Source organism: Coptis chinensis, chromosome 1 (assembly GCF_015680905.1).
Source record: "Coptis chinensis isolate HL-2020 chromosome 1, ASM1568090v1, whole genome shotgun sequence".
Taxonomy (NCBI): domain Eukaryota; kingdom Viridiplantae; phylum Streptophyta; class Magnoliopsida; order Ranunculales; family Ranunculaceae; genus Coptis; species Coptis chinensis.
Genome location: NC_141456.1, coordinates 81,882,971 through 81,909,918, shown reverse-complemented (window position 1 = coordinate 81,909,918; position 26,948 = coordinate 81,882,971). Strand labels below are relative to the sequence as shown.

General features: G+C 36.2%; 1 protein-coding gene and 2 long non-coding RNA genes across 4 annotated transcripts; all 3 read left to right on the top strand.

The window, feature by feature from the left end:
• The first annotated feature begins 11,913 nt into the window (after nucleotides 1-11,913).
• On the top strand, nucleotides 11,914-21,304 carry LOC147525449 (uncharacterized). 2 transcript variants are annotated; one of them, XR_015198141.1, is made up of 3 exons: nucleotides 11,914-12,132; nucleotides 12,248-12,327; nucleotides 20,977-21,304. It is a non-coding gene; the product is annotated as an uncharacterized LOC147525449 (long non-coding RNA). The 2 variants fall into 2 exon arrangements; XR_015198145.1 differs by having other exon boundaries at nucleotides 11,915-12,132; nucleotides 20,982-21,304.
• A 2,014-nt stretch (nucleotides 21,305-23,318) lies between these two features.
• Nucleotides 23,319-23,859, top strand: LOC147525448 (uncharacterized). The gene is made up of 3 exons (XR_015198138.1): nucleotides 23,319-23,466; nucleotides 23,543-23,608; nucleotides 23,687-23,859. It is a non-coding gene; the product is annotated as an uncharacterized LOC147525448 (long non-coding RNA).
• Nucleotides 23,860-23,928: 69 nt separating this feature from the next.
• On the top strand, nucleotides 23,929-26,361 carry LOC147525447 (uncharacterized). Its single transcript, XM_086579455.1, has 8 exons — nucleotides 23,929-24,069; nucleotides 24,233-24,243; nucleotides 24,327-24,447; nucleotides 24,538-24,819; nucleotides 25,460-25,668; nucleotides 25,759-25,920; nucleotides 26,024-26,128; nucleotides 26,211-26,361. The coding sequence occupies exons 1-8, from the start codon at nucleotides 23,929-23,931 to the stop codon at nucleotides 26,329-26,331; spliced, it is 1,152 nt and encodes a 383-aa protein (XP_086435581.1). The 3' UTR covers nucleotides 26,332-26,361.
• The last annotated feature ends 587 nt before the right edge of the window (nucleotides 26,362-26,948 follow it).

The following is a 26,948-nucleotide window of genomic DNA, read 5'->3' as shown; positions in this document are numbered from 1 at the left end:
AACTTGTTTCATGGTTCTCTGAGTCCATGAGCTTTGCTGGTAGATTGGAGCTTTAAATGAGCTGATACTGAAGATTTCAAGTCCAAGCTTTATTCGGCTCAGTATTTCATCTTTGAAACACGTTAATTCTCAGTGTATTTTATCGCTGACTGTCGAAACCTATGAAAACATGAAAATACAATTAATTTACATTTATTAAACACACAATTTACCCAAATATAATGTCTCTGCGGGGTTTAAAACACAATTTTGGGTACTTATCACTGCCCACTGCGGATGCATAAGGAATCTTTTGCATTTATTTCTTCTCATGCTCACCCTTCCGGACACATATCTTTGGTCATACGAAATTAGCCACCAAAGGACAACTCAATCGGCTTTGTTTGATCCATGTGGAATCTTTTCAACACCTTCTCAATATAACTTTCTTGAGAAACCCACAACTTTCCAAACTTTCTGTCACGAGTGATCTGCATCCCAAGTATCTGCTTTACTTGACCCAAATCCTTTATCTCAAAGGACTTACTCAAGTCTTTCTTCAGCTTGGATATTTTATTGATGTTTTGGCCAACTATCAACATATCATCCACATACAACAAAGAGCACTATGAAATCCTTATCCGAAACTTCAACAAACACATAGTGATTAGACCTTGACTTCGTGTAGCCTTGCTTCACCATAAAGGATTCAAACTTCATGTACCAATTGTCTCCGGTGTTCCGCTTCAAACCATACAAACTCTTTCTTAGCTTGCATAGCAAATGCTCCTTGCCTCTGACCTCAAAACTATCTGGCTGGCCCATGTAGACATCTTCCTCAAGATCACCATGAAGAAAAGTTGTCTTGACATCTAGTTGCTCAATCTCTAGGTTCATACTTGTGGCCAAACCCAATACCACCCTGATAGAAGTCATCTTAACTACAGGAGAGAAAATTTCATCAAAGTCAATACCTTTCCTTTGGCTGAATCCTTAAACAGCAAGGCGAGCTTTGTGCCTTGGATGTGGATTATTCTTTTCATGCTTGACTTTGAAGGTCCACTTATTCTTGAGAACTTTTCTTCCTTTCGGTTTCTCAACTATGTCATAAGTGTGATTCTTATGTAAAGAACCCATCTCATCTTGCATGGCCTTCAACCACTTCTTTTTATCTATACCTTCAAGAGCCTTTTGATAGTACATAGGTTCTCCACCATCAAATAGTAAAACATACGTATGTGGTGGGTACCTAGTTGAAGTTTGTCTTTCTCTCTCGAATCTCCTCACATCATCTTCTTGTGGCTCAGGAGGATGCACTTCTTGCTCAGGTGGTGGTTTATGCACTTCATCTGCATCTTCTATCTTAATAAGTTCAATCCCATCATAAGCAATAGGATCATCATCATAAGCTTCAAACCCATGATTTTTTGCATTCTCAATGCCTTATGCAACTCGTTCCATAGTAGGAACTTCTGGTTCTAAGTCAACAGGATCATCAATGAAAGCTTCTAGCTTCTCACCATTCTCAAAGTCTACTATTGTTTGGTCTTCCAAGAACACAACATCTCAACTTCGGATTACCTTTTGTTGATCGAATCATAAAGTTTGTAACCAAACTTCTCATTCCCATAACCTAGAAAAATGCACTATTTGGCTTTTTCATCAAGCTTTGATCTATCATCCTTGGGAATATTAACAAATTCTCTGCACCCAAATACCCTCAAGTATCCATAATCAACATCTTTGCATGATGATAATGCTAAAATAAGCTTTTACTCCTACTTATGCTAATTTAACTAGGCAGAAGTAAAAACTACTTAGATCTCTATTGTTATCAAAGTTTCTACTCTCGATTATCATGCAATAACTTGAGTAAAGATTCGTTCCACTCCTAATTGCTTAGAACGTAATAATTTCACTAACTTAAACAATTCATCAATATGATGAGAGTAATAATTCTAATAGAACTAATATGGTGAGAACTAATATTAAGGATATTCTAAATTAAACTATGGCAATTTAATACTTAAGATGTGAATATGAGAAGGAATTAGGGAGATTTGATATCCACCTTGATTGATCCCTAACATGCTAGTATGGAGTTTGTTGCAAATCCTAATCTTTATGTTTTCACACAAGGTTTAACATAAATGTTAGGTCTTTTTATCCCTAATTATTTATGACATCTCTAACTAACTAATAATTAGCATGAGAGGAAGTTGAAACCTATTTTCATGGTAAATTAACTACCCTCTAGAATTGAAACTCTTTAAAATAACTATTCTATACTAACACATCAAGTCTTTATCAAAGCTTCAATCAAATCCCTATAATGGAGGTTTAGCTATGAATCATGGGACTATCATGAATAAAAGAATAAGAATAAGAAGACATACTAGAAGCAATATAACTAAACTTGGATTTTATTAATGGTGGCTAGGCTAATAAACAATAATTAGGTTTAGACTAAAGAATAACTAATGAGAGAGAGAGAGATTAATTAACTAATGGGTGAGATAATGAGATTTTTGCCTTAGTCCTCTTTATATAGGAGAGGGCTAGGTTTACAATTTCGTGCATGGGCTTTGGAGCTATGTTTTGGGCCATTAAATCAAGCCCAAAACCTAATTACTTAAGTCCAAAAAAGGTTTTTATGCTGGAAATTATTGTAAGAGCCTTTTTGTTAACTTTTACTCTTCTGATTGGATCGAGGCTTAGACCATTAGAAAGCTCTTTTTGAGCCAGTTGTTTTGACATATAGTAGGCCCAATTCCGAGGCTGGAGTCTAAGGATACGGCCTGCGGAAGTTCTGTTGACTTTTATGCTCTATTTCTGCCCGCGTTGACTTTGATTTTTCAGCTTTGACTGGGCTTTAAAAAGACTTTTTCTCCTTGAAACTTGGGCTTTAACCATAGAACTTCTTAGCAACCAACCTTTGCTCCTTTCTCTTGCAAAAGTGAAATATTTTTCACATATTTGACTCAAAGACCTAAAATACACAAAAGTACGTAAATAGTACTAACCCTTATTTATTATAAACATAATTGGTCTAAATATAATATTATTAAGGGTTAAAACTACAGTTTTGGGCTCTTATCACCTGACCACACTCTCTCTAGATAATCACTATTTAGAGGCTTTGAAGGCGATAGGTTAATCACATGTACGGGCCATAGCATTGCTTCTACCTAGTAACTCCTTGGTAACCGAGTGAGACAACATGCATCTCATCCTCTCTACAATGGTATGGTTCATCCTCTCAGTTATACCATTGTGCTGTGGTGTCTTGGGAATTGTTTGCTCATGATGAATCCCAAGACTCTTGTAATATTCTTCAAATGGTCCAATGTACTCTCCCCCATTATCTGAACGAATACACTTCAAAGACTTCCCTGTCTCTCTTTCCACCATACTATGGAAAGTCTTTAACACACTGAGAACCTCATCCTTGGTCTTCAAACTATATGCCCATATCTTTCTTCACACATCATCAATGAAAGTCAAGAAGTACAAAGCTCCCCCGTGGGACTTCGATCACTTTCATGGGATCACATAAATCCGAGTGTACTAGCTTAAGGACATTCTCATTTCGGTGAGAGGGGAATCTTTGGAAAGACACCCTATGTTGTTTTCCAACAAAACAATGAGTATATCTATTTAAACGCGTATCTTTGATGTTTGGCAAAGCCTTTTGCTTTGCAAAAACTTCCATGACTTTCTCTCCCACATGACATAGTCTCTTATGCCATAGTTCGGTGGAAGCTTCTTCTTGTGCCACATTTAACTCTGCTTTACACAAACTAGCTTGTGTCTTGTAAAGCAAACAACTCTTCTTCCCTTTGGCTACCATAAAAGGAACCTTTGCTTATTTTCCATTTGAAACGAGCTCTAGAAACCATCATCATTTAACTTCCAAGTGGAAATTAGGCTTAGTCGAATGTCAGGGACATGTCTTACATACTTGAGTGTCAAGGTGTAGCTAGCATTAGTTTCTACATGAACATCACCAATGCTTGTAATCTTCGAGACTCCACTATTACCCATCTTCACCTCACTAAATTCACCACATTTGTAGGTAGTGAAGAAACTCCCTCTTGATTATGGCGTGATAGGATGCTCCAAAGATCTATCACCCACTCTGTATCCTGACTTGAGGTACTAACACAACACTCACAATCTGACACAATTCCCACTAGACCATCGTCTACTAATGCGGTAGTATCTTGGCTTGTGCTTCCATTCCTCTTTGCCATGTCTTCATGTACACAATTATTCTTCTCATCCCTCTTAAGTGTTCTACTTTCATATCTGAAGTGACCCTTGGTGGCATAATAGTAACATTGTCTCTCTGTCTTAGGAGTTCTAGATTCAACCCTAGATTTACTTCTGCCATCACCTCTATAATGAGGTGGTTTTCTACTCTTACCTCTCCAACGCTTCTCAGTGACAAGGATCTCTAAGTGAGATGAGCTACTTCATGAACCCCTTCTTGTCTCCTCATTCAGTAATGCACCGGTAACCATTTCCATTGAAATGATTCCATCCTTAGCGGCTCCGCCAAGAGAAATTGCCAAAGTCTCCCAACTGTCGGGTAGAAAGTTCAATAGTAACAAAGCCTCAATTTCGTCACCCATATGAATCTTCATCAAATGCAGCTGATTGATGGCATTCTGTACGTCATTAAGATACTCAAATATTGAAGAACCTTCTTTGTACTTCGAGTTAGCAAACTTCTTAATGAGTAACACTTTGTTGCCTATAGACTTCCTCTCATAGAGGTCTTCGAGTTTCTTCCACAAGCTAAAAGAAGTAGTCTCTTGGGATACATGGTGGAATATACTATCGTCAATCCACTGTCAAATGTACCTAATAGCTTTTTTGTCAAACTTGCTCCACTCAGCAGCGACTATTGCATCTGATTTTACTCCTCCATTCTCAATGGGTTGTGCTAAGTCCTTGCAATAAAGCAAGTTTTCCATCTTGGCTTTCCAAATATTGTAGTTACCTCTATTTAAACTAGTCATGTGAGTGTTTATAGAATGATCCATCTCAACAAACTATTTCAACTCAAACATTCTCTTAGGAATTTAATCAAACAACTTTCGAGCAAGATTTGGATAACAATCTTTGTGATTAAGGAAAAAATGAATTTCTGGGCATCCAACTATGGCCAATTTCACATAGTGGGCAACCAAATTTTTTTGTTAACACTTTGGGCATCCAACTTTTCAATTTTAACAATGTGGGGATTCCGTCAGTTTTCCATCCAAATTAACTTAACAGTTGCTTATGTGGACCCTAAATTACTTATGTGGACACTAAATTACTTACGTGGAAACAAGTATTTCAACACAGAAAGAAAAAGAAATTAAACAACAGTCATATGCCCTGGCATTAAACCTAATAACGGTCATAACCTCCAACACTTTCTTCTCTAATTCCAACCCTAGCCATCATCTTCTCTTCAACACAATTCTATCACCACCAGCTATCATTCTTATCAATTCTATCACTAATTCAAATTCTCTTCCATTTTGTTTTGGAACTTTTTGCTTTCAATTTCAAGTTTTTTGCAAAATTGTCAACTGCATCAGTGAATTCAGTAGGTTCTTGTTTCTGTGGGGTTGAGACAAAAATAAGAATGTCAAATACACCAAAAAATCTAGGAAGGAAATTCATAGGGTGTAGATACTATCCTAAAAAAGTGTGAATTCTTCACTTGGGAGGATGATCCGACAAAGAACATATCAAAGCACTTGAGACGGAAAAGGAAAGACTAGAGAGCCAAGTTTCTGAGCTGAAGAAGGCAAATGAAATGAAGAAAATGATCATTGTTATTCTTGTTTGTTTCATATTTTTTTTTATTTCCTTTGTTTAAGTGACTGTAATGGAGTGTTAGTCTAAATTGTGGTAATGGAGCCATAAGCAAGGCCAATTCAAGATGGAACTCAAGTTGGAAATAAGACCAAGGAACCTAAGACCAAGGCAGCTAGTAAACCAACATGGAATAACCAACATCAACTGAATGTAAGTCCAAGGCTTTTGTTTTGGGCTACATTTTTTCTTTTGGGTTACATTTTTGGGTTTTTTGTTGGGACATTTGAATATGGATTCAGATATGATGTGATAAGAGAAGTACAACAATTAATGTAAGAAATATGATATTGTTGACTTAAGACTTAAAAGGAAGACTTAGAACTATTTTGGATAGATTGTATCTGATATTTGTTGCATTGTAAGTTGTGCTTAATGAATGTGTTAGTTGAGTAGTAGTATGTATTAATTTCTTTAGTTCCATTTCTTTACTTGTACCAATGCCAATGCTCATCTCCTACATAATAACAACTTGCTCTCTACTCACACCACTCCTACACAACTCTCTACTCTCACCACTATTCGAAATTAGTTGCTCATTTTTTTTGAAATGGTGGAAGGAGCCTTGAAGACTGTTCAGATGGACATCCAAGTTAAGTGAGTCCTATGATAAACTATGTGAAATGATGAAGACAACACAGGGATGGAAAGTGTTCATGGAGATGGTGTACCAAGATGGAGACATACATATTGGAGTCTGTCATAAATGTGAGAAGTTGTGCTACATTGAAGTGGTTGGGGAAGAAGGAAAAGTAGAAAAATGTCTTCCCTATTGTGTTGTGAAAGAGAAAGATGTTGTTCCAGATGATGATGATGAGCCACCACCAAGATTCCAGAAGTCTACTATGTCACAGAGGAGATCAGCCAGGCTTCAATCAAGCACCTTAAGCACACCAACCCCAGCAGCAGAAGCAAGGCCATCTAAAAAGCAAATGAAAGAAATTATGTTAGCACTAGCAGCTGTAGGTGTGTGCATGAAAACTATGCAGAAAAAGTGATGGTGTCGCATCTAAGAAGTGAGGAATTCCAAGAAGTGATGGTGTCTAGTATTGCTGTTATCTAGTTTAGGTTTTTTTTAAGAGTCTTTTGTTTATGTTTTCTTATTGTGATTGTGGATGTTTATGTATTGGGAATTATGTATTGTACCAGTTTGGAACTACCAGTTTTTTGTCTTAGTTTTTCTATCATAATATCAATTATGTATTGCAATGTCAGAATTATGTATTGTGGATGTTTATGTGTTGCTTCATTGTTATGGATTCCTCAGATCATCTGCATAGAGTAATTATGTTATGGGAGTGGTGTTTCTCTTAATCTTAATACCATTTTTGGGAGGGGAGATGATTCTATGAAGATAGCTTTTTAGTATATTTGTCATGACTAACAAGGTATTGTGTCAGGCTTGGGATGGTCAGAGGTGAAGAGTTATGTGAAATAGGCCAGCTTTCCTAGTGTCTTTCCAGCTACTATCATTGTCCTTGAGCTTTGAAATATAGTTCTTTCTTGTTTCCTTCTTTCTTTTGACAAGAGCAAAATATAGACAAAACATTTTATTTGATAGGAACAATATTCCATTATCTGATAGGAGAAAAATATAGACAAAATAGGTACAAAATATTTTTATCTGACAAAATAGGAACTTGTACAAAATATATTATCTAACAAAATAGGAACAAAATATAGACAAAATATTATCTGACAATTCAAAAGGAAATCCAAAAGGTTATTTGACAATTCAAAAGGAAATATTATCTGACAATTCAAAATATAGACTAAGTACCTTGTTGGAAATCCAAAAGGAACATACATATATTATTCTTAATTAAAAAAAAAAAACAGAGCACAAAGTATCCAAATACATTGTCTTCATTTCCAAGCAGGTTTTGTCATTGTTTTATGGCTTGTTCTAGTCTTCAACCCAACAATTTTAGTCCTACTCTTCTTAGTCTGTGGTTCATTTGTAGTTGCTTCACATGGAGGATTGAAAATTGGAGCTAGTGGTGCAGAACTTGAGATAAACAATGCTGGTGCAGAACTTGAGATAGACAAAGATGGTGTTGAACTCAGTTTTGTGGAAGATGCTTTTCCCTTTGGTTTGTACTTGTTTCCCTTTTCTAACATGACTGGTTCTTTCTGGCCTGGCATTTGTGGAATAGTATAGCAAGAATTCACACTAAGACAACAAAACAAAAATCTAAAATAATAACCTAATAAACACATAAGATAAGACTAATATACATACCTTTTTAAATGAGGAACCAGTGAAAGGAGATGTGTAGTACCCATATCCTTATGGAATCACCTCTCCCCACCACCTCTTCTAGATGGTGGTGCATTGTCGAGATGGGGTGCACTTACAGGTCTCTTACCTTTCCTTGATCTTTTAGGAGGTGGTGCAAAGTGTCAGCCTAGTGGTGGTGGTGCATTGTTTGGTGGTGGCGGACTTGCATTGTCAGCTAGGGTGCATTGTTAGTTGGTGGTGGAGCATTGTCGGGTCTCACTGGTGATGTATTGTTAGGCTCTTCAACTAGTGATTTTTATTTTCTTCCCTGTTCAATTCCTTTTCTCGCTTTGTTGATTACCTCCGCCTTTGATGGCTTTGCATAGTATCTTCTTTTTTTCCCTTCACAACAAAGTGAAATAACCACAATATGAATAGGACATAGATAGCCAAAAAAATTAATTATGTATGATAATCCTAAATAAATATAACTACTTATTAGATTAGGAATCCATTATGAATTAGATTACTCACATTTGGATTGGGTGCAACAGGTTCAGCTGTACAATTTTTTTTTGTTATGACCAAGTACTTGACATCTCCCACACCTTATTTGAGTTCCCTTTATACTGAGCCTATGACTAGTCTTCTTTTTCTCCTCATACATCTCTATCCTTCTATTCTTTTTGGGTCTCCCTGGCGTCCTATTAGCCTTAGGAGGTACAATTAAGAAGTTGTAGGCCACAACCTCTCTCCATTCATAGGCTGTAGGAAATGTCCATATGCTTTCTTGTATTCCTCTGTCTGAAAGTAACTTGAAACAAAAGTATCGGGATTCTCTTTTGAAAGAAACATAGCTCATATGGCATGGGCACATGGAATGCCACTAAGTTCCCACATTCTGCAGGTGCAACTCCTTTTCCCTTATGAACAACATAACCATCACCATTAATCTTTCTCATTTTAAACTATCCATCACCAACAAATAGGGGTTGCCAGAACCTTGCTTCATCTTTGTTTTCCTCCAACTTCTTCCTAGCATAAGGAGTTATGGTGTTAACCCAAGTTGTGAACAACTCCATTTTCTTCTACATTCTAACCATGTTTTTCTCCCTTATTTCTTCTAGCATTCCAATAATTAACTTATGCCTTGCTTTAACAATGGTGGAGTTAAAAGTCTCACACATATTGTTCTCCACAACATCACACCTACTCTAAAAACTAAAAAAACACCTACACCACCACATATGATTTTTTTTGTTCTTTAGATGGTCAGCAGTCTCAGGACACAATACTTCTACCTCTTTCATGACTGTTTCAAACTCTTAAGGTGTAGAACTCTTGCTAGCTCTTCAGAGCAAGGATTTCAGTTGGGTGCTTATACAACATATAATATAGTGAAATGAAGAAACAATGTCATTTTCAATTATAAACTAATGGAACAAAAAATTAAACTATACCTGTATATATTTTTCTGAAATTTGCATAAATGTGTCTTGCACACATTCTATGCTCAGCATGAGGCAAAAGGTCTTCCACTGCAATAATAAGTCATTTATGCTATTCTAATATAATAGTCAAGCTAAGCCTATCAGTAATGTTAAGGTCACTCAGTAGAAACCCAAGGAACCACTTCCAACTATCCTTACTTTCAAATTCTACAACTGCCCAAGCAATTGGGAATATTTGATTGTTCCCATCTATTCCTACTGCAGTTACCCCTTCTTGATTGCATCAAAACACAAATACATCATCTGAAACATTACCTCAACATCATTTGTAGGATTAGATTCTACTTCAAATTTGTATGTTGTTCCAGGGTTTGACATTAGGATCTCTGCTGCATAACTCCTCAGTTTAGCATAGACTTCTTTCAAAGTGCTCTCAACCTCACATAATGCCTTCTTCTTAGCCCTAGAATATGACATTAAATTCACATGCAAAGAATAGTTGTGCAACACATCTCTTTGGAAATATGCTAACTTCCACTTGGGATTATCAAGTATTCTCTCATAATACCTTTTTGTCAACCATACTGAATTAGCAATTCTGATATTCCAATGTCTCACACATGCATGTGCAGTCTTGAGTGTCTTAATCTGAAAAGTGTGTTCATCTTTCATGTATGAAGCCACAACCTAAATCCATAGTTAGGTGCACATCTAACTAATAGTTTTATTGCAATTGTTTTTCTTAAATCTAAGTGGATATCCAAATGCCACAGCAAAATCCCTGATACGTATACACTGTTTTAGTTGTTCACAATCTGCAAACTTCAAGCCTACCTCTAGTTCAATTTTTTTCATGTCAGTCTTGGGATTAAATGTACGATAGTTCTTCCTTGAGTTCACCACTTGAACACCATCCTCATCTTCATCACTTGAATCAAATTCAGGGGTATCATAATCATTTGACGCTAGATAGTCTAACTCATAGTCCAATCCAGTTACAATTGATCTCCCTAGGGCATCTTCATATCCCTGACTATCAATGCATGGTCCTGAATCCATATTTCCCACTACACCATCATTACCATCAACCTCATTAACCTCATTACCATTAACCTTATTACCATCATTAGTCACCACCCCTTTATCTTTCTTTTCCTTTTTTTTTCCTAGATTGGTTTTTGATCCTACATTTAATTAACTCCTCATCATCAGAAGAAACATTATCCAAACTTGTAGCCTCACTTTCAGGTTCACTTTCAACATCACTTTCAACATCGTCTTCATTAAAATCATCCTCTTCTATGTAGTGTTCAATGTACACCCAAACTCTTCCTCTAAGTATGACAATATACACCATTATCGCTCAATGCACCAATATGAAATTCTATTTCAGAATGAAGGAACGTTCATAATACTGGGATCAAAAAGAAAATCCAAATTCATGCCAATGAGAAAACTCAATAAGTGGAAGATGTATGTGAGGGAGTAATATTCACAATCCAATAAATATCAAACACGTGTCCAACACAGTAGAGCTAACAACCAACCTCATATCCTCGTCCTCAGAGCTCGCTTCATAGTGCAGTGACTCGACTCAGGCAAACGACCTATGCAACTCCCGCCCAGAGCGATGTCACCACCAATCGATCTCACGCACTCGTCCGGCGAGATCGCTTCAAAGTGACTCGATGCACTACTAAAAAAAGGGCTTTCTATGACGGCTATTTTTTTCTACCTTGACGACTTCCGTATAACCCGTCATTATTTCTAACTCACCATTAATTTTATGACGCTTGATGTCAAATGTTGACGGTTATAGGTCATGCGTCATAAATATATGTGACATTTTTTATCAATGTGTCAAGTTAGTGACTAACAATTGTATACTTATCGTTCATTTTATGACGCATGATGTTAATGTTGACTGTTATACACTAGCCGTCATAAATATCTTTGACGTTTTTTATTAATGTGTCAAGTTTGGTGTCTAATTTATGAGTTCATTCTCACAAACGTCAAGTAAAAAATTGTCTAACTTTTTCCTTCTGGCACTAACCGGTGTTTAATTAATTGTCTAACCATTTGGGAACAATTAAAAACAAAACCATTGTAACCGACCGGGTCGAAAGAACTGTGAATATGAATAATTGGGTTAAGTCTCGAAATCGGTAATAGTATACCCATAGTTCGTGATTCGAGCGAAAACTTCGAATTCACCAAAATTTTGGTTTTCAAAAAACGAATTCCAAATAAAGAGTCGAAATATCTGAAATTTCGAATGTGATAGGAGTCGAAATTTAATGAATTTTGGATTTTGGATTTGTCAGAATTCGAAAATTCGAAATTCCGAACTATGAGTATACCCAATTCTTAATAACCAAACTTTTTTTTTTTGGTAACTCAATAACCAAACATCGCAAATAACCAAAACTGTGATTCCCTATCTAATACCGAAGGTAATAAAATCAATATGGAGAAAGAATTTCCCCGCTCAACAAATATACAACGCGCGCTATCTAATCTAATTCCCGGATTCTCCTAAACCCTAACAGTTTATTATCGTAAGTTGTCAAATTGGGATTGGAGATTGGTTAACGCGCGAAAGAGGTAAATATTCCCTTTCACTCTGATTCATAGGGATTTACTTTGGAAACCCTAGCATAGTATCTCAATTATATATAAATTTAAATGTCTGCATCTTTTAACTTATCTTGAATTTTAGAATCGTAGCAGTGTTCTCTTAGAGTCGAACTTGGAGTGGAGTGCGTTGCTTTTGCCAAGGAAGTGATTTCTTATTAGCAAGTAAGATTTTACTTTTGTTTTTTTGTTATCTGTTAAGCATTCTATAAAGGTTTTATAATGTTGTTTTGATTTAAAATTTCATTAAATAGGGTGTTTGGAATTTTTTTAAAGGTATTATCTATACATAACCTGTTTTGGCTGCAATCTTGTTTAACACGTATCTGGATTCTGGATTGCTTCAGTGATTCTTTTTGGGTACTCAACTGGATGCTTATTGCTGATGCTATTTTCTGTTGTAAAACTCTGATGTATATATATCAGAGTTTAAAACTCTGATGCTATTTAAAACTCTGATGCTATTTTCTGTTGTAAAACTCTGGATGCTTATTGCTGATGCTATTTTCTGTTGTAAAACTCAACTGGATTCTGGATTGCTGATGCTATTTTCTGTTGTTTAACACGTATCTGGATTTCTTGTTTGTAAAACTCTTCTGAACCATGCCATAGTTTCCGAGGGATGTTTTAACATTATATTTTTAAGTGAACTTAGTTCTCCTTATTGAATTTGATTTGAACTAACTTATATTCTTCCGCATTTGTGTGTGTATATATATATATCAGATCAAGTAGTAAGAAATGTGTCGTCAAAAATTACACTGTTAACACTCATACTTACTTCTGAAGCCTGAACAGATTGGCCATCAATTTTGGTCACACTAGCCTTCTCTGAGTTAAAAGCTTGTTTAGAACCATTAACCTTTGCATCACCCGGGGGTAGCAAGTTTGGTCGTTGGGCTTCTTCACCGTTTAAAACCACTAATCTTAGCATCACCGGAAGGAACAAGAGTACCGAGAAAGTTCTTTTAGTTTATTCTTATTTGCCACCTACTTCTTTTTCCCCTAAGCTTGGTCTTTTTTATATTGCCACTACCCTTAGCCGAGTCGAAATGGCTACTTCCACCTTCACCTCCTTCTCTCCATCTTTGGGCTTTGCCACATTAATTTTTTTCTCGACCGATTTGGTAGTAGCATCCGAAGCACTCTTTTTTGATCGACCCCTCAACGCGTGCCCATTAGAACCGCCGCTACTTAACAATAAATGCCTTTGCCGGGCTTCTGAAATATACCAACCAAAGTTAGCGGTAGCACTCTTCACTCCATTACTATCATTTAACTTGGTCGGTTTAACTGAAAAGAACCTCCTACCGATACATTCTTGCGAACCAAAATTGAATCTCACAGTACTATCTAGACGAGTATATGTTGTGATCATACAAGATTTTCCGCCGTACAAATGCTTTCTCTCCTCCTCGGCTGATGATCAATGAAAATATGGTGGAACTAGCAGATCAAGATCAGCGGCACATCGCATTAGTTTTAGTTGGCCTGCAAGAGCTGTTCGGTGAAAGGTAGCTATAGGGGAAAGCGTATAAGGCAAGCAACGCCGGGTAAGCAAAGCAGTTTGTAAGGTAACCTGAAGTCGACTACGACTTGTCATTGTCCCTCCGTCGATCATTCCAGTTACAACCCGTTCCACGGTGATAAAAGACTGGTCTGTTTCGTCTTGTTTGAGGCGTTAAAGGTAGAAGATAGGCCTTGTAGTTCCGAGTAGGGCGTTATTGACTGATATGAGGGTTGTATTTACTGTTGAGGGAGACAGTTCTTGTTGTTGAAGTAGTCAAGGCCTTCTTGTAAGAACTATAGGTAGAATGAGCTAACATAGAAGCCACTGTCATCATCACTTTTGATGTCTTAAGCAAATCAAGAAATCGAATCGAGTCTAATCGACTCAGATCCCGTGCCTAGGTAATCGTGATAGAGTCCTACCTTTATGAGAGGTTAACGGTTTTTCGGGTGGCTGAAAGAGAAACGGGTTTCCTCCGAATTGGATGTTTTCACAAGTGAATTATACAAGTGCCCCCTTCTTTTCTAAACTTAAGGTGCGAACTACATTTACTATAGTTAACACTATTACTGAATGGAGAATATTGTAAACAACTCCCTGAATAATTCTGCAGTGTCCTGCATTGTGATTGTTGAGCAAAACCACAAATAAGTGTAAGAGAATTGCTAGCGTCCTCACCCCTTTAAGGGGTAGGACCATCCTACCTCTAATTAAAACAAGAAAAGGTGACCAGTAAATGTTTTGAGCTGCTTTCTTTAAAATCATTTTTTTAAAGTGGGTTGAGTCCAATTAAAAACAAGAAACAAGAAAAAGGGAAATAGAAGAGAATTCCAGAGACACAGGCTATGTAATTTCTTTTGATGTTTGAGTTGGTCTTCTTCAAATTGATTAAGTCATTTTCTCTTGGTTAGTTATGAACAATTATCAACATATCTTGTGGCAAAGTTGCTTTCCAAATCTGTTCCTCTTTAAATTCATAAATCTTCCAAGAAAGGTTCTTTACAACATAAGCAATCCACTAAAGCATTTGAAATTTGAACAAATCACACAAGTAGTTATATCTTGTCACTACAAAAAAAAAAAAAAGCTTCTTGCGGCGAGGATTTTGTGGCGGCCATAGATTTGGAGTCTAAAAGTCACCTTTTCTTGCGGCCATACTTAGTTGAGACAAAATGTGGTTTATAGCCTCGGCTTGTCACCATCCGCGGCTAAAAGTGCACCCCTAGCCTCGATATTAGTTAGGCCGCTGCTGCATGTTTTTTTTTTATTGGTTTTCATAGGAAAAAAATTTGCCCGCGCTTTATTTTCTTATCCCTCCCATGTTTTCGATATCCCCGGCCCATTTTGCCCAAATTATCGAAAACAAAGAACCCAAAACAAAATAGACCTAACTATTTTCTCTCTTTTCCAAACTAAACTAGGCGGCTGTAATCTCAAAACCCTTTTTCATACCTTTTACCGAAATCCAAAGATTTCAACATACTACTAATTCACAACCAGGTTCATTGTCTTTTTTCCTTCTAAAAATTCATTTAATTTGAAGTGGAGATTCCTCATTGTTTTGGTGTTGTAATGGCAGTCGGTGGAGAGCTTTCCAAACTTAAATTTCTACTACTTTATCGGTTCAGGTATTTGAATCTCGAATTTTACATTTCTTTGCTATATGTTTGTCTCATGTGTAGAATTTCATAGAATAAGGCGATGCAATTTTTTACTTGAGTTTAAATGTTGAAAGCAAGTTGCTTTAAATTTTGGATTTTAGAATTTTGATGAACTTGAGTTGAATTTGCAGATGTACTTAGAATGTTTGGATAAATGTTTATATATGGGACTTATTGCATCTGTTTTCTGGGCAATTATTCTATGTTTGATAATGCATGTTGGTAAATAGTCAAACTCATGTGTTCAAGGATGATTACTATCATGATGCTTTACCTCTATGTAAGGAAGTTAAAGAACTGTATTGGTGTCACAAACATGTTTGGAATGAAAATATTAGAGTTGGTACTTGAGAAATTGCAAAAGACATTCCATTAATTTTACAGGGGTATGGTAGTTCCAGTACGAAAACGTGTATTTGTGTACAGGGGTCCTTAAATGTTGGATTTGGGGCTCACATAGCATCTTAATTACAACAACATAGGCACAGCTGCATTTACTTAGTACATGCTTATTGCTCTCGCGTCTAGTCCATTCAAACATGTGACTAAGCTTGTTTTGATTTAAACCATAATATAGTAGAAACTAGAAAGTGTGTGGAGTTTTCTCTCTTTAAAGAAAATGGTTTTAGCTATTTTTTTTTTCAAGTCCGCATTATTTACTATAAGCATGTAATTATGGTGTAGTGTGTATAGCTAGTGCGTAAAACCAAAAACAGTCGACATACTTCTATATAACAGAGACGATGTATTGTGGTCATAGTGGAAGTGTGGAACCATGATGGGATGGAACAAAGAAAGTGAGTGCTCGGACCAGATCCCGCATAAAAATATAAGAGAACGTTATGACGGAATTCGGGGTATGATATGTTCATCACTAGACCGGTTCGTGGGACTTTCAAAGAGGGGTCGGTCTCTTTTAGTTTGGATGAGAAGGTAGTGAGTCAACTCAGTTCTTGATTTTGGTCTTTACTTCATTTAGTTTTAATAAAAGAGGAACCTCTAGAAATGGTCAACAAGTAAGTTCTTTTGTCGATATAGAGGTAGGATGGTCCCCCCCTTAAAGGGGAGGACGCTAGCAATTCTCTAAGTGTAAATAATAATAATAATAATAATAATAATAATAAAATGAATAGAATTAGAGTGTGAAAAGTTAGAAGAAATAATTATTACCATGATTGGTAAACGAGATGAAGTAGAAAACTTGCCGGGTAAAGAACCGAATACAAAGAGTCTATTAAGCTGAAACGCCATTTAGAGATAATGATTATAATAATATGTTAGAATGATAATTTGTTTAGCAGTCAAACAATCCATTTAGAGTGGAGTACGCTCATTGCGTGAAAAATGAGAGAGAGAGAGAGTCATAGAGCAGTGTCTCCTTTTATATATAGAAGAAGTGTGAACAGTGTGTTACGGACTTACAGTGAACTAGTAATCAAATTGAGATTGTTAGTAAGTAAATTAATTTGCTCCACTGCAAATGTCTACTGGAAAGTAGTAGTGATACAAAAATTAGAGCACTTTTATGGTGCCTATGAGAATACATAGTAATAGAGAAGAATAAAATCACTAACAGATTTAATGATCTTGAAGCGATTATTTTTATTTTTATTTTCTTAACTAAAAGAGTGCAAAATTTGGGTGTTTTCAGGATTTTTGTGTTATACTTTATTCGAAATGGACAAAATGTGGATGTCCAAGGATAGGCTAACAGATGAATATATTGGAGGGGTTAAGAATTTTCTTCTGTTTGCAAATCCAACAAAGAGTGAGACCATTCTCATAAGATGTCCATGCAAACACTATGTGAATCTTTGTGAGTTTACTCAAAAGGAGGTTAGAAACCACCTTTTTGAATCTGGTATCGACCAACACTATACTAGATAGATATATCACGGGGAGAAAAGTCATAATGTAGCCCCTTCTAGTGTCGATGGAAATGGAGACCATCAAGATTATCACAATATGGAAACTCCAGAAGATGCAGCAAGTACAAAAAACTTGCTAGATGCTGGACGTGACCAATTCACCGGTGATCCTGTAGTGTTTGAACAATTGCTCCAAGATGCTGAGAAACCATTATATGAAGGGTGTACAAAGTTTACCAAGTTATCAATGGTGGTTAAACTATTCAATCTAAAAGCCAAAGGTGGGTGGTCAGACAAGACTTTTTCAGAGTTACTGAAATTGTTTGGAGAGGCGTTTCCGGAAGGTCATTTACTACCGTCCTCACTGAATAAGGTCAAGAAGACATTGTCCGTCTATGGAATGAAGTATGAAAAGATACATGCATGTCCTAACGACTGCATCCTGTATAGAGGTGACACGTATAAGGATCTTACTGTGTGTCCTACTTGTGGAGCGTCAAGATATAAGGAGAATAAAAATATGACCGAGACAAGTAAAGGTGTTCCTGCAAAAGTTTTGTGGTATTTTCCACCCATCCCAAGGTTCAAAAAGATGTTTCATCTGTGCAAACAAAGAAAGGATTTGACATGGTATCGATGCAAGAGAAGTTGATGACAAATTGCGTCACCCAGCAGATTCCCCAGCATGGAAGACTCTAGATTGCATGTGGCCAGAGTTTGCAGCAGATTCACGAAATCTGCCTCGCACTCTCTGCAGATGGTGTCAATCCACACGGTTCTATGAGTAGTAGGTATAGTTGTTGGCTAGTTATGTTGATCACTTACAACCTTCCACCATGGTTGTCGCGTGAAGAGAAAGTTTATGATGCTTACATTGTTGATATCGGGTCCACGACAACCGGGGAATGATATTGATGTGTACTTGAGGCCCTTGATTGACGACTTTAAAAATTTTTATGGAATACCGGGTCGATGCTTATGATGCTTACCGACATGAATCCTTTACATTGAGAGCTGTGCTAATGTGGACAATAAATGATTTTCCCGCACTTGGTAATCTATCTGGCTGTTGCGTTAAAGGATATTATGCTTGTCCAATATGCGGTGAGAATACACCTTCGCTCAGATTGAAGCATTCTAAGAAGATTGTATACATGTCCACTAGAAGATTCCTCCCAAAGAACCACCCTTACAGAAAGCAGAAGAAGATGTTTAATGGTAAACAAGAGTTTCGATCACAACCAGAACTATTAACCGGTGAGAAAGTAAAAGAAAAGGTTAAATTGCTTAATATTTCTTGGGGAAAAAAGTTAAGAATGTAATTGCGAAGAATTTAGCAAAACCGAAAGGGCAGAAAGAAGTTACGAAACGAAAATTGAAGAAGTCAATGGGTAAAAGAATCCATTGACGGGTGCGAGAGAAAAGGCAAAGACGCCAACCACATCAGCAAGGGTTGATCTTTGGAGTCGATGATATTTTGAAATGTTGGAAAAAGTCGTCAATATTTTTGAACTTCGACTATTGGGAGTATTTGCCTGTTAGACACAACTTGGATGTCATGCATATTGAGAAGAATGTTTGTGACAAAGATTATTGGTACATTGCTTAACATTCCTTTCAAAACAAAGGATACCGTTAATGGTCGCCTTGATCTTGAGGGAGATGGGAAGGGCGGAGTTGGCACCAAAGATAGGTAAAAGTAAAACTTTTCTACCCCGGCTTGTTTTACATTATCTAGGGATGAAAAAAAGAAGAGTTTGCCAAACATTGCATGAGTTGAAAGTTCCCGGATACTCTTCTAATTTCAAGCCCCGTGTTTCAATGGATGATCTAAAATTACAAGGGCTGAAGTCGCACGATTGCCACGTTTTGATGCAGCAGCTTGCTTCCTGTGGCTATATCGATCCGTCTTGCCAAAGCATGTGAGATATACAATTGTCGTTATGCTTCTTCTTGATTGCACTTTGTGCAAAAAGTAATAGATGTCGCGAAGCAATTGTCAAAATTCAAAGAGATGTTGTTGTCACCGTATGTATGCTTTGGAAAAATACTTTCCCCCGTCATTCTTTGACATCATGGTTCATCTCACGATTCATCTTGTTAGAGAGGTGAAGCTTTGTGGTCCAGTTTTCTTCCGATGGATGTACCCATTTGAGAGGTAAACCAACTTACTGAGCTTTCCTTTATCCTTGGTTTGTATGACATAGTAAGCATCATTGTACCATTTTCCCATTGAAATGTCTTAGGTACATGGTGGTGTTGAAGGGTTATGTACGAAACCGCAATCGTCCAAAAGGTTGCATTGCTGAAAATTATATTGCAGAGGAAGCAATTGAGTTTTGCAGTGAATTCTTATCTGACTTGGATGCAATTGGAGTTCCTCCCAATTGTAAAATCACTCCCCGATGATATCTTTGGTGGAGGGAGTTACCCCCGTAGGGGTTCTCACTTTGCTGAAGATGATAGTACTGCCTTGGAGCAAGCGCATCTTTATGTGTTGCACAACACAGGAGTTGTTGAGCCTTACATAGGGTAAAATATGTTGATAGTTTATATCCATTCTTCCATTGGTTTAGAATTTCTATAGCTAAATGTGAGATTGCTTTTGGTAACTAAATAGGGAGCACATGGACTACCAAGAAAATCCACCCCGTCGACCAAAAGAAACCAACATGGTTACAAGAAGAAGAAACAATCGTACCTTTAGTGATTGGCTTAAAGAAAGGGTACAATTAAGCAATTCTAAAGTACCATTTCTTCGTAAACTCCATTTAATTGTTACTAACCCTTAAAAGAACACGGGTTTCACAAGAGCGATGCATCACCAATAACAAAGTCTCGGATACCTTAATGTGGATATCTCAAGGGCCTCGGATGCATATATTAAATTATGAGAGCTATATCATCAATGGTTATCGGTTTTCCACAAAAATCGGGATGCTTCACGGTCACTCAAAACAGTGGTGTGAGCTTGGTGGCCGCAAAAATGCAAGTTGCAAGTCGCGAAGGATAAGAAACCAGCCTTTTCTGATATGTCCTTTTATGGAGTTATTGTTGAAATATGGCTGCTTGATTATTTTAATTTTCATGTTCCAGTGTTCAGGTGTGATTGGGTTGATAGTAGGAATGGTATCAAGAAAGATGATTTGGGTTTCACATTAGTTGATCTTGGTAGAGTTGGGCATAAATCTGATTCGTTTATCTTAGCTTCTCAAGCCAAACAAGTCTTTTTTGTTCCCGACCAACTTGATCCTAAGTGGTCAGTTGCTCTGGCAACTCCTAAAAGATGTTATAATGTTGGCGATATTGGTAATGACGTGTTTGATGGGGACATAGGAGACAAGGTTCATCCTGAAGTATTTCCAAGTGCTGATTCTTTTGATTTGATTGATGAATCTCGGTTAGTTTACACACGTGAAAATTATGAGGGAATATGGGTTGAGAATGAATCATCTAAAACCTAGTCATTTTGTTTTATTTTCTTCTCTTTTGTTTCTGGGATTTTTTTTATTGTAAGATTCTCTATAAGTTGTCAATTGATCAAGATTTTTTTAAGCCTTAGTGAATCTTGTATTTAGTTATTTCTATTAGTTACTTTTTCTGTTTTTCCATTTGGAGCTTTACTTATTTCATGAGTAGACTTCATCTATGCCAGGTATTATTCAAACAAATTGCTATTACTAGGTGTTTATATATATATTTTGTTTTTCCTTCTGTGCATATTCTTGTTCATCTCATATAATACTAATTAATGCCCTGTGCTTATATTTTTAAGCTTAGCCTACTAGCCATGGATCCGGAAGAGGTTGTCCATTCTGAAGATGAGGTTGTTCATTCTGAGGATGAGGTTGTCCATTCTGAAGACGAAACACCTATAAGTACCAAAGTAAAAAGGAGAGGCACAACTGTAATGCATTGTTTTTCTGGTGATTGGGATGGTATCATCATAAGAGTTCACTTTGATGGGAAAGGTAGGCCTATAGGTCGAAAAGTTTGTAATAACCTTTCTGGTTGGGAAGGTGCTCTTGCGAGGAGTCTGATTCCCCTAAGTGCTTTTCAAAAGTGGACGAAAGCACCACCAGAACTTTTAAAACTATTATGGGCTGGCATACTGGTAATTTATTTTGAATGTTGAATTTTTATTTTCTTGCTGTTTCTTATCTTGCTTGTAACTTGGATTCGGTTTATTTATTCGTGACCCAGAGAAGATTTGATATAGATATAAGGTATAGGAAGTCAGTTTTGAAATCGTTTGGAGTTAGATGGAGGACCTTCAAGAATATGTTGACTGTCAAATATATTATGCCATTTAAAGATGATCCCGAGGCACTTTCAAAACCACCTGCAAAGTATAAGCTAATTAAAAAAGCTGACTGGGATGCATTTGTGAAGTCAAGATTAACAGAAGAGTTCCAGGTATGTGTGAGACATTTAAATAGGTATATTGTTCTATTTAAATTAATAACTTTTTTTTATCCATTAGGAGAAGAGTAAGTTGCAATCTGCACGAAGGGCAAAGGGTAAGTATAATCACCGAGTTAGTAGGCTTAGATATGCTGGCTTGATAGATAAGATGGTAAGGACTTGTACAACATTTTAAAATCTTAATGTACATAGTAAGCCATATCAAATACTTCATAACTAAATTGATTTTTTTTTTGTATATCTCATTATAGCAAGAAGAGTTGGGAGAATCGTTTGATGAGGATGATAGAGCTAGCTTGTGGCTTTTAGCTCGGCAGAACAAGAATGGCGAATACTTTAATGATGATACAAGGAAGGTGGCAGAAAAAATTGTAAGTTTTGAGCTATGCTAGCACGGGTAATAGAGTAAAGTACTAATGTTACAATCCACCTGAAGTCTAAATATCACCAGCTCTGTGTTCAGCATCCCACAAGCCAATTTCAGGCCATGTCAGACCCTATTCAATTTGTATTATGTCAGTTGTAGGTCATCTCCTGATGTAGGACAAGGTACTATTCCATATCAATTTGTATTATGTCAGTTGTAACCACATGTTATTTGAAGATCCCATATGAACCATATTGGCTGTCATTTAAATTTGTATTATGTCAGTTGTAGGTCATCTCCTGATGTAGGACAAGGTACTATTCCATATTAATTTGTATTATGTCAGTTGTAACCACATGTTATTTGAAGATCCCATATGAACCATATTGGTGTCATTTACACCTACTTGGCATGCAAGCTTGAAGTCGAATCTGAAACTTATATCCCTTTACCTGAAAAGTTCATGATTTTTTTTCGATAATCTAGTTAATGAAATTATGAATGAGTTGTTACAATTTATGGGAAATCATATTGTACATCCATCAAATTCTCTCATTACTTTGGAAAACGGCTTCGAGTAAAACAAATTAGAGTGCAACTCTTTCTTGTGTTTCTTATTAGCCTTTTTCATTTGATAAATTTTTGTATCTTGGATTGATTTGATAATGTTGTAAGAGCAAATAATGTTTCTTCTTGATAGGAACGATATATAATTGACCTTGAAAAAAAGCGATATAAGTAAGAGGAATGCGTCGGATTAATTTCATTTGGATTGAGACTTTATTACTTTTAAAAATCATTTCTTGATTTACGAAGACCTCTCTTTTATTCAGTTGTCAACAAATTCTAAAGATTTGAACTTTAGAAGTCCTTGAGATTTATAGCATTTCTAAATGTTATCCAGTTAGGCATGGCCAGTTCACCGATTAGCTACACTCACTAAGAAAAAAACACACGCTTGAGAATGATGGGTTGATATTTTCTTTCTCAAGAAAAGTATGATCTATCTTGCTTAAGAAGAGAGAATGTTTTCAGCAGGACCAACTAAAAAAGGAAGAGGTCAAGGGAAGTTAGTAACCCAAGGAAGCGATGATGTTCTTAATAAGGCATTGGGGACTCCAAAACATTGTGGCAGGGGTTAGAGCAGGGAGGAAATATGGCACTCCAACTACTTACTTTAATCTCCCTAAACGGGGATCAAAAGCACATAGAGCAGAGATGGAGTCCACGATCCGTAAGAAAGAAGAAGAAAACCGGGCATTAAAGGAAAGAGTGAGAGAGTTGGAGACCTTACAAGGAGTGATTAGCTCATGACACATAGAGAAAGTTGCCTCCAATGGTTCCAAGAATAATAGTAAAAAGCGAATGGAAAGTCCAAATGATGATATATTATCTTTTGGCACTAACAACAAGACAATTAATAAATGTCTTGAGAGAGCATTGGGTGTGAATTCGAGAAAGAAGTCGAGAAAGGTATTACTTTAAATAAATGGCTACAGAATGTAAATACTTTTTCAGTTTTGAATTAACTTGTTCAATATGTGCGTAGGCAATTAGTGGTGCTAAATCCAAAAGCGACGAGGCAGTCTCTAAACTAAAATTAGGAAATGAGCAGGTATATGTTATTTAACGTGCAATCTTTAAATGTTACTTAAAAGATTGTTGATTTTAAATTCACTGTTATGTCTCTTAGGATGTGGGCTTGAAGAACAGTAGTGTTGCTAAGCTTAATAGCAAAGTGGCAGTCTTTCAACATAAGTCGGGCAGCAAGCAGGTAATAGTTTTTTTTTTTACTAATGAGTTAGAGAGGCATAGGAAGGTAAATGTTTTTACAACGGTGATAAACTCAAAAGTGATATGCCAATATCTATTCCGTCATCAGGAAATAAGAAGGTAAATGTTTTTTAATTTTTGAAAATTTTAAACCTACCAATAATGTTATGCTCAATTGTTCTGTTGTTTCAAAAGTGTAAGCTGTCTTTGGGGTCCAAAAGCAATATTGTTGCGGATGCTGTTCTAATTGAGGGGTTGGGACTGGATGACAATATCCATAATGTTAAAATGGGAGAAGGCTATGTAACGTGTACAAATCATACATGCAATTTTGGCAAATTCTCTTACTGCCAAGACCGATTCGGATGATGATATTACCACCGTAGGAGGTGCGTTGGCTACCACGTGGCTTGGCCAAGTGGCTTTGTGGTATTTGACAATTTGGCTATCTTAAAACCTATGTTAGGAAACAAGCAGGTATTTGTCATTTTGATATTAACTAAAAGTAATAGTTATAGTTTACAAATATCTATTGAAAGTGTCCTTATAATGTTTGTTAGGTCATGGGATCAAAAAGACAATGATAATGGTGCTAAAGCCGGATCAAAATGCAATGATAATGGTGCTAATAAAGCCAAAAGTGTTATGCCAATTTCTAAACCTAAATCAGGAAATGAGAAGGTAAAATCTCTAATTTCTAAAATAATTATTCATGGTACTTACTAGAATTTTAAATTTACAATTATTTTAATGTTTGTGGTTGTTTTAAAGTGTAAACTTGCTTTGGGGTCCAAAAGCAATGTTGTTGCTGATGCTTGTATAATTGAGGGGTTTGGACCGGATGACAAAATCCATAATGATAGAATGGGAGAAGGCTATGTACGTGTACAAATCATACGTGCAATTTTGGCAAATTCTCTTCTGCCAAGACCGATTCCGGATGATGATATTACCACCGTAGGAGGTGCAATTGGCTACCACGTGGCTTGGCCAAGTGACTTTGTGGTATTTGACAATTTGGCTATCTCAAAACCTATGTTAGGAAACAAGCAGGTACTTGTCATTTTGATATTAAATAAAAGTGATAGTTATAGTTTACAAATATCTATTGAAATTGTCTTTATAATGTTTGTTAGGCTGTGGGATCAAAAGACAATGATAATGGTGCTAAAGCCGGATCAAAAGGCAATGATAATGGTGCTAATAAAACCAAAAGTGTTATGCCAATCTCTAAATCTAAATCAGGAAATGAGAAGGTAAAATCTCTAATTTCTAAAATAATTAATCAAGGTACTCACTAGAATTTTAAATTTACAATTATTTTAATGTTTGTGGTTGTTTTAAAGTGTAAACTTGCTTTGGGGTCCAAAAGCAATATTGTTGCTGATGCTTGTATAATTGAGGGGTTTGGACCGGATGACAAGATCCATAATGATAGAATGGGTGAAGGCTATGTGCGTGTACAAATAATAATACGTGCAATTTCAGCGATTGCCCTTCTACCAAGACCAATTCCCCGATGATGACATTACCGGTAAGTGGTGCAGTCGGTTACCACGTGGCTTGGCCTCGTGACTTTGTCATACTTGATAATAAGGTAAAATGTATTCTATTATATTTTTCTACCAATATTTATATAAATTAAAGCCTATTTGTATTTATTATTCATTGTTTATTTATTTTTATTTTATAGAAAAATGAGGTTCAATGTGATGAGCATGACGAAATTATATTTGAAGAATTTGCGGTTTTGGTGGGCAATATAATGAAGGGAAATCATATAAGTGAAATGGACGCGAGGATTTTTGAGCGTGAACTACAGTTTTATATTGCAAAAGATGAAATAATGGATATTTGTCATAAGCAAATGTTAAATGCCAATTGCATTGTAGTATATATCAGGTGAGTGGAATCTTGGATTTATTTTTTAAGAGATGAGTTGTTTAATTTATGCGTACATGTCGTACTAATGGTAGTATGATTTTCTTTTAGATATTTGTATGAGAAATACGAAAGTTCTCGACAGAGGTTTGGATTCTGTTATCCTGGTGATTTTAACTTATATGCAGACAAAAAAGAGATGAATCGTCTGGTCTCAAATAGATTAATGGCAAGACAAAGAGACCAAGTTATTTTTCTTCCATACAATTCGGGGTATGCTTGTTGGCATGGTCATGTTCTTTAACATATATGCATTCTCATTTTATTTTTATTTTTATTTTTTGTACTTTCTTAACTCCTATATATGGTTGTATAGGATTCATTGGGTTTTGGTAATTATTGACGTAAGTGCAAAAAAAGTATATTTTCTTGATTCAACTGGAGGTGTCCCTGATATAAAGCTAAGATGCATGGTGAACACGTGAGTTGATGAATCTTATTTTTATTTTGTATGTCATATATGCAAACAACTTGTAACTTAATTGTAAAGTTTGTTTTTTTAGTGGGATGAAAACATTAGCATTAAGTGAAGGAAAAAGAGTGGAACCAGAGTGGGACTATGTCAAGGTAAATATACAGTACTTGAATGTGAAAGATTTACTTAGTGTATTGAATGTGTTTTGACAATTTGTTTATGTTTTCGTGTAGTGCCCAATTCAATCGGGGAGGATAATGAGTGTGGATATTATGTCTTGCATTTCATGAGACATTTTATGATGGATCCTAGTCAATCAATTAAGACAAAGGTTAGCAAATCTTTCTTGTTAATATATTCTAAAATATCTATGTAATTCTTTCTTGTAAACGTGATATCATATATACTAAATTCTTTGTTGACTTTTACGCATGTAGCTAATGGAGTTGGCCAACACTATCACCTATACCACTGGGCCGAGCTTATTGAAATTGCTTTGGAGTTTATTGACTTCATCGAACGATTTATCTCGCCAAAGCCAAAGGTATGTGTATATATTAGATAATAGTATTTTGTTTTTTTATTTTGTTTGCTTGCTTTGAGATATGGGATGACTTTAAATGTAGTAGTGTATATCTTGAACCACAACCCATTTGCATTGTAGGTATTTTTATTTATTTTTTTTTTCTTGTTGTGAGAACTAGGTCCCATCGCATTGTTATCTTCATGCCTATATAAAATAATATGTTTTTGGTCGCTGGCTTGAGCTTTTGGTAGCAAATATACTAATAATGTTTCTTTACTTTATTTGTTTCTTAGGTTTGAC

What these genes read in the sequence shown, in the direction of transcription:
- LOC147525447 (XM_086579455.1), top strand. Translation starts at nt 23,929, where the DNA reads ATGTTATGCTCAATTGTTCTGTTGTTTCAAAAGTGTAAGCTGTCTTTG. An exon ending in TGCATTGTAGTATATATCAG is followed by an intron (nt 25,669 to 25,758) that starts GTGAGTGGAATC and finishes ATTTTCTTTTAG; the next exon opens with ATATTTGTATGAGAAATACG. An exon ending in CTAAGATGCATGGTGAACAC is followed by an intron (nt 26,129 to 26,210) that starts GTGAGTTGATGA and finishes TTGTTTTTTTAG; the next exon opens with TGGGATGAAAACATTAGCAT.